Source organism: Silurus meridionalis, chromosome 15 (genome assembly GCF_014805685.1).
Source record: "Silurus meridionalis isolate SWU-2019-XX chromosome 15, ASM1480568v1, whole genome shotgun sequence".
NCBI classification, from domain to species: domain Eukaryota; kingdom Metazoa; phylum Chordata; class Actinopteri; order Siluriformes; family Siluridae; genus Silurus; species Silurus meridionalis.
Window position 1 is genome coordinate 10,444,229 of NC_060898.1, and position 8,272 is coordinate 10,452,500.

The window sequence follows — 8,272 nt, forward strand, 5'->3', positions numbered from 1 at the left end:
ACATTCGATTTTCTTTCCATATAAACCCACAGGGATTTCGGTTTAACTATTTGATTATTCATTTTATTTTGTAAATCGCCATCGTTCACAGGACATATTTACTTCTGTGAATGTCCAATCATACCCACAGTACTCAACCCAAAACTTTAAGACTGATTTATGATGAGCAATTTGTTTTAGATTATAATAAACTACGACTTGTTTGTCGCTATGGCTGCTGAAAGATCATATGCGATATCTAGACTACTTCTGCAATAGTTTCGATTTTATAGAATGAAATAAAAAAGGGCAATTTGTGATTTGACAACTGAACAGACAATTGATTTGAGGTAAATTTCATTATATTTTATATCTTATATGTGGGATTCTTTAATTGTGAGTTTTGATAGCCAGTTTTAAGACAAATTCTATAGACCAGTCAGTTCATTCATTCAGAATTTGGTTTATATTTGTTGAATATATGATTTAAACAAACTAAAATGGAATTGAATATTTTTATAATGATTTAGCCCACGCTTATTGACCTGTATTTGCCCTGTATAATCTAGCAGACTAAACTAATAGCCTTTCTAGGTAAAGTTTCAGTAAACACTAATTTGCTATAAGCAGTATTCTATGCTGTAACTCGCTTTGGTCTGGGGTTAAGGGCGGATGTGCGCGGGGCAGAAAGCGCTAATCGAAGGAATGTTTTTTGTGTGATTTTTGTGTTGCCCGCGTCTGTCTCCAGCCTTGCCGTGTCTAGCGTGTGACTCCTGGCAGCCTTGTTCAGTACACGGAGCATGGAAGGAGGGATTAAATATGTAATGAGGCGGAACTGACACGGGCCTTTAGGCTTTGTTCGAGGGCGGTCCGACCATCTCGGTTCCTCCCTTGTACCCTCCAGGCACAGTGTGCTTGCTCGTGCTTAGCTCCTAGAGCCTATAGTCAAAGGAGGAGAAAGAGTCCTATAGGGAAGGGGCAAAAATCACTTAAGTTAGACCAAGACGGTGCAACGACCAAATGCTGAACGACCCTCAGTCTTGATTAATGCATTACTTTTTGTTCTTGGGACGGATCCATTTCGATGAGAAAAAAAAGCAAAAGAGGAGAAAAGTTGTTGGAGGATGATGACAATGAATGTAGCGCACTCTCTCAGACTGTAAACATTCAGTCCCTGTCATTTGTGAGAACTGTCACTATTCAGATCTCAGCGCGAAGGAAAGAAGACGTGACAGAAACCTGAACTGGTTTTGTTAGCAGTCCTGTTCCCCCCCACGCTTGGAATTGTTTCTTGAAAAGGCTCTTTAATTTCGTCCCTCCCGTTTACTTCATCTCCCGCTCTGTGTGTGTGTGTGTGTGTGTGTGTGTGTGTGTTTGTGTGCGCGACCGCGCGCGGACTCTTCGTCTCCTCTGGTGCTTGGCGGCACGCGGACAGCGAGAGGAAACACACACACGGGTGTTCGTGGAGGAGGAGGAGAGGGGGCCTTTAGTTTTAAGGGGGATTCTTCATGTTCGGGATCCCAGAGAGTGTGCAGCGCGGCGGTAGCACTCTGAAGCAGGAGCCGCTGGGAGCCGGGATGAACGCCGTGAGGACGTGGATGCAGAGCGCCGGCGTGCTGGATGCTAACACCGCCGCGCAGAGGTGAGGAGACACACCGGGACACACTCCCGGGACCGTGGACAGGCTTGTATTTTTGACGAATACATTGTACACACTCTTATGGACCGGGATGATTTGGTTGGTTTCAACTGCGTTAGAGAAATGGACTGTGATCTTCATTCTTTACGGAACTTTGGATTTTTAAACCCGTTGTTTATATCCGGCATTTCGCCGCTGCTTATTCACTTTCTAACAACACAACGATGAATCGTGTATATGAAGTAGAACAGAAAGGAATCAAGCTTCCGTTAGGATACATTAAAGAACAATTAATTATTTTAGGAATATTTATAACAATGCTTACAATTAGCTGTCAGACAACTGATCTTAGTTGCTGTTGCATTATTGTTATTATTATTATTATTATTATTATTATTATTATTATTATTATTGTTGTTGTTTTTAACATCAATTATTATTATTATTAGCAGTAGTAATAACAGTAAATGTACACGAAGTTAAACTAATTAGAACTAAGTTAAGGCCTAAGCGTTGAAGTACAGCTTTAGGGCATTTTCTAATATTTATTTTTTCTCAGTAGTGAATTATACTAATGAATTATAAGCGCATTTGGTAAATTATTGGTTAAATAGTTGAACATGAGGATAAGATTAGGATAAAGATCCTGCTGTGTTGAGTGTGTGTGTCTGTGTGTAACCGGTGCTGTGGTCATGTGTGTGTCCGCAGTGGAGTGGGTTTGGCCCGCGCGCACTTTGAGAAACAGCCGCCATCCAACCTGCGAAAATCCAACTTCTTCCACTTCGTGTTGGCTCTTTATGACCGGCAGGGGCAGCCCGTAGAGATCGAGAGAACATCATTTGTCGGATTCGTGGAAAAAGAAAAGGTGTGAACCCGTTTGCAAGAAGTAAAAAAAATAAAAATTAAGAAATGTACACACCGTTCTACGAATGAATCCAGGGGATGAACAAAAAACATTTCGTATCGCATTAAGCTTTTACATCTTGCATTAACTTTTTCATATGCATTTAATTATATATATTGCAAAAAAATAACAAAAACAATCAAACAAACAAAAAAACCCCCCAAAAAGAATGGCCATCGATGCTTTTTCAAAGTCCAATCTAGGTAAGTCATTTAGTGTTTTTTTTCAGGTGCCTGACAAATGTTTTTCATTACAACTCAGTCTTTAATTTAACTTTTTGTTTGTAATTGCGTGCAACGTTTTTGTATAGAAATCAAAAACATACATTTTACTAGGATTTTAGTTCATTTTTACAGTGACAGAAGTGGTCTCAGTGCCCTGAGTCTACGGTTCAAGTAACTAAAAATATGATCATGTGCCTCCCATTCAGACACTTTCTCACCGAGAGCTAACACACATTTATCCATGGGATTAATGCTGTATACAAAACGTCTCGAGTCATTTAAACCGCGATCTTCCCATTTATCAAAGCCCTGCTATATTTGTGTATGGATTGTACGGACATTTGACATCCGTTGCACTGCTATAGGATATGTAACGTTATATTTTGTGCCCAGGAGTCGACAGGAGAAAAGACGAACAATGGGATCCATTACAGACTTCAGCTTCTCTACAGTAACGGTGAGGGCTGCATCTCGAAACCTTTTTCATTCTGCTGTACCTCACATCCGACAACAAAATGCCAAATAACATCAAAAGAAGGTGCCATTATTTCTTACACTGTCTGATCCAGATGCATGGTATTGATCGAACATTTTTAACAATCATGTAGAGATGCACTCTATGAATCATTTTCTTAAAGTAACAATGAAATCAAAATTCAAAACGTAACCAAGCTCTCCAAAAATAGGATCGGGCCTAAACAACCTAAACTGCTTGTTTACTTTTGAGGGAAATAGTTAACGGGCTGGGTTATACCCCAGGGGAGATGAAGCTGTCCCATTAAGCTGCATGTACGCTGGTGACATCCACACTGACCACTGCTCCGTATTCGGGCTGGTGGGTGCCTGGTCACGTGATTCATTTTATGAACGGTTGTGTTAAAGTGAGTTTAGCATGGGTAAGCTGTAGGCCTGAAGTGTAAAGCACCGTGCTTTTTTCCTAGTATATTTAAATATTTATGCCTAATAAACTGTGTGAAATTATATATATATATAAAAAACAGTAAGTAAAAAATAAAAATAGTGTGATTTTATATATATATATATATATATATATATATATATATATATATATATATATAATTTCACACAGTTATAATAGTTTATATACGCTTATAATAGTTTAAAAATAGTGTGATTATATATATATATATATATATATATATATATATATATATATATATATATATATATATATATAATCACACTATTTTTAAACTATTATAAGCGTTTATAGGCTTATAGTTTAACGTTTCACAGGTCGGGTTGAAATCGTATGCACGTGACTTTATATGACATGCCTGCAATTAGCAAGAGGACATTTGTTGCATAGAATGGCATACTCGCATATTTAAGTGTGATTTTACTGCCATATTCTGTTATAAAAGCAAAAAGAACAATGACAAAAAAACCACACCAAAAGTTCTAATCCCACTATGTTTGCTCTGTTTGCAGGCATTAGGACGGAGCAGGATTTTTACGTGCGCCTCATTGATTCAATGACCAAACAGGTAAAATGCTGTCTTAAAAACAAACATAAAATACTATATTTATCCATCTGTTTAGTATAAGAAAATATAACAGGTTGGCCGCGCGCCAAACCACACAGTGCTCTGCAGTCCTAAAGAGCAGGACATAGAGTTTCATATGTTCTACTGTTCTACTGTTTCTACTGTACACGGTGCAGAGCTGTGGTGTAAAAGCTGCTGTTGCAGTTGGATACATGAAAACCCTGTTAGGTTGTTGATTAGTTAGTTAAATGTTTTGTTGTTGTTTACGAGAAATACAAGAATACAAGTTCTTCGTTGCTGAGGACAATTATGGATGATTAAAAACAGGTGTAATAGATTGCCACCGCCAACTACTGTTTATGATAAAAATATATGAGCAAAGAAGCTGCTTTTAAGCCAGATATTTTTAAACCTAATGGCACATGCAGGCTCATTAGGCTGGGTATTCATTAGAAAAGCGAGAAGTGAATGGATTTCCTTGAAGCTCACTGGTGCTGGCTGAGGCTGTTTGTTGTCCTTGCTTAGCATTCTCTCAAAAAGTGCGATTCACAAAAATTATGATTTGCATTCCAAAATCTTAGTGAGCACTTTCTCAATCGACGTGTATTGACAAAATAATTTAACAGATGCAAAACTTACAAGATAACAAATACAGTAGAAATGATATAATTCACATTACTGTTTATAACATTTATGTCAACACTATTTTTATATATGTTTATGAATAGGATGAATATTCGATGTTTTAAACATTTCCTAAAGTAGTATCTGTAGAAGATTTTTTCTTATTTTTATTTTTTTTTTATATAATTTTTTTGTTAATTTATTCATCGTATCGAGTAGAACTTAACACAGGTGTTTTACGGGACACCCTCAAGTCAATGTCAGAAAAAAAGTCAGAACCTACATGCGCAATGCAACGGAGCAAAACAAGCAACTGAAGTTTTCAAAACAGCATTTAGGCTGCTCTAGAATATGAGCTCATTTATGTTTTGCAATCCAAAATCTCAGTGAGCACTTGTTCAAGCGAAAGAAGTGAGAAACACTTCAGTGGTCCAGTGAGAGTGCTGCCGGTTATAAACCAGTGCTATACTCTAGTTTAATACCCCGCCGCAAAGTCCAAGCGCGCGCTCTTAAGGTCTGTCGCTACACACCACCGAATCGCTCTTTCATTCGTGCACGCTCTCATAAACAACTCGTGTCATTGTCCTGCGCGCATTATAATGCATACATCAGGTTCATGCAAAAAATAATGCATGCGAATTGACCGGTTTTAGGAAATCTCTGGACTGCTGACACATGCTTCTACGAATAGATTAATACAGGTTTTTAGACAAAAAGAATAAAACCATGGTCAATTATATTTTTCCAAGGACTTATATTGGTGTCAGCTGCACGTTTAGGTGGTAGCCTGGGGGGCATGTTTGGCTTCTCCAGTCATTCATTATAGCAAGAATTTGTCCAGCGAGTGTGAGTCGAGATGGGATGTACTGCGGTCACTAACATCTGCAGACGATGCTCTCTCTCTCTCTCTCTCTCTCTCTCTCTCTCTCTCTCTCACACGCACACACACGCGCGCGCGGTCTATGTGTGTCATGTGCGGCATCATCGCGTTTCCTAACTCACTGCTTTGCCACACTTCGTGGGAGGACTAGCGCTTTTTGTTTTGCTCCTTGTCCTGTTTATCAGTACAAATTTAAAGGGAAAAAAGGGGGAAAAATATGTCACCATGTCAATTTTAATTTCTCTTTTGCAGATACTTTGTAGATTTCTTCGTAGGTTTCAGACCTCAGACTATATTTAACTCTAACGGAACAGATGTAACAGAAGAAAGATGGAATAAGATAGTCATTTGCATTGCCTAGAAAGAGTGCAGATTTGTGACGGAAACATGCAACTCCTAATATGACACACACGTCTATTCTAGCTTGCGAGTTTCTCTTTCATTTAATGAAGCGTAAAAGCAGTCGACAAGTAGCACTGACGTCGTCACTAACACCAGTGCGCCGCTCTTACAGGTATCGGCTTTTCAGTAGTCAGCACGATTATTACCAGACCCACACTTATTCCTCTGTCCCCGCCCACCTGGGGCAAGTCCCACTCCCCCTACCCCCAAATACATTAATAGGCGTGATAGTAATGGACTGAGTGTTGAAAGACCCTCCCTGGTCCTCATCAAACTTATTTGATCATGAGATCTTAAAGAATTCTGAAAAGTGTTCATGTGCTATTAGTCCTGATTGTGTGAAACTGGAGCTGAGTCACTTTTTGTGTTGCCTACCCAGAACCGACACACATTTGTGTATGTTACTGTGCCTTTCACTCAAGCTCAGGCATAATGTATAAAATATCTTAGTGAATTATTTTATTGCTTGACTTTTTGACAGCAGGATTTATGACACTAATGCACAACAGAGCTAATGATGGACATTTTGCCCTAGATTATACATTTGTGGTAATATAGAGGCCAATATCTAATGATGTTTTCTTGAAAGTTATAGTTTTAAGGTATATAATTTTTTTAAATAAAAAAAAATCTGTAAGCCTTGCAATGTCCTGTATATCATGTAAATAACATTAGATGTTTACATGAAAGATAATAGTAGATGTTTACTTGATATTAGTACAGCAGAACCAGGCATAATGTCAGCTAAGTTAGATCTGTTACAGAACCCATAGGAAGACAGAGGATTGAGATTTTTTTTAGCTAATTTTTTTTTTTTTTATGATTGAACTTTTAAATATTATCATCTCATATTTTTTATACTATGAGGGAAACCAGTCCTCTAGCTGTTCCTCTTCTACCCACTATCATCTGCGTATCAATCATTTGTGATTTTCTGCTTTATAAAACTGAATATCTATATATTTGATGTGGGGTGTGGTGGAATAACTGTGTATTTATGTGTGTGTGTGTGTGTGTGTGTGTGTGTGTGTGTGTGTGTGTGTGTGTGTGTTTGTGCATGTTTGGGAACAAAGAAGGAAATTGCGGCAACTCTTTAAAGTCACACAGCAGCCTGGAAAAAAGGACGTGGTGTTGGCACGCTAACAGATGATTCTAACCTTGTAGGAAACACGTTTCCACATATTTATAGGGTTTTGTTTATATCGAAGTTGTCGAAGGATCCGGAGAAGGAAAGTGCAGTTGGCAAGATTACATGCATTACAAATGATACTTTTGACAGATATATGCAGACAAAAGCAGAACTTATGTCCTCAAAACCATAGCTTTATTCGATATCTTTTAAAAAGAGGCCAAGAATATCAATGACTGACCTAATAACACTGACTTATAACAACTCAACACAACCAGAAAATTATTTTCCACTTGTTGAGAATTTCTATTTGTAAACTGCTAAATAGAGAAAGAGGTCAAGATTGGCTTGTTCTAATTTGTGTAGCTCGTATGGCTAATTCATCTCTCTTTCTGAGTTATTACAGAGTGATAGAATTAATTGCACAATGTGATTTGATCTGCTGCTGCAACAGTTACTAAGACTAGTAAGATTTCAAACACAAGTATATTTATTATAACTTATCTATTCGATGTGGAAATTGTGTCATGAGATTAAGAAAAGAAATAAGGTTGACCCCTTTATAGAATGTGTGATAAGATGGATTAATGCGGTCTACTAGCATAGAGCAGCAGGTAGACAGTGATGCATTCTGTGCACTTTTAAAAGCCCTTGGCCCTTTTCTCTCAAAGTGAAAGAAAAGCAACTGAATTGACTAGATTGTATGAGCTTGCCAGCTACAGCATTGGCTGCAGTGATATCACTTTCAGTGTCATTGTGTGGTGTAAAGTACACCTAAACATCAAACAATGTATCAATTGTCCGCCATTGTAAGCCAACATCTCAACTGACAAGTAGGATGATCCTCGCATCCAGTAACCCTGTTTAAAATAGAAGCCTCTGGTACTTAAAGCCTCTGGTACTAGTGTTTCTGTTATTTACTGTTTCAGTTAACCCCTTGAAATTCCAGCTCATTTACCAGCTATTAATAAAGCATATTAACT

General features: G+C 38.0%; 1 protein-coding gene across 2 annotated transcripts in view; it reads left to right on the forward strand.

The window, feature by feature from the left end:
• The first annotated feature begins 889 nt into the window (after positions 1 to 889).
• ebf1b (EBF transcription factor 1b) overlaps positions 890 to 8,272 on the forward strand; it is a 96,457-nt gene continuing 89,074 nt past the window's right edge. The window contains exons 1-4 of one of the 2 annotated variants that reach the window (XM_046867362.1): positions 890 to 1,621; positions 2,327 to 2,483; positions 3,140 to 3,203; positions 4,199 to 4,254. In XM_046867362.1, the coding sequence (XP_046723318.1) occupies positions 1,488 to 1,621; positions 2,327 to 2,483; positions 3,140 to 3,203; positions 4,199 to 4,254 (411 nt within the window). In that variant the 5' untranslated portion in view covers positions 890 to 1,487. The remainder of the gene's footprint in view (positions 1,622 to 2,326; positions 2,484 to 3,139; positions 3,204 to 4,198; positions 4,255 to 8,272) is intronic. The other variant, XM_046867361.1, reaches the window with a different exon arrangement.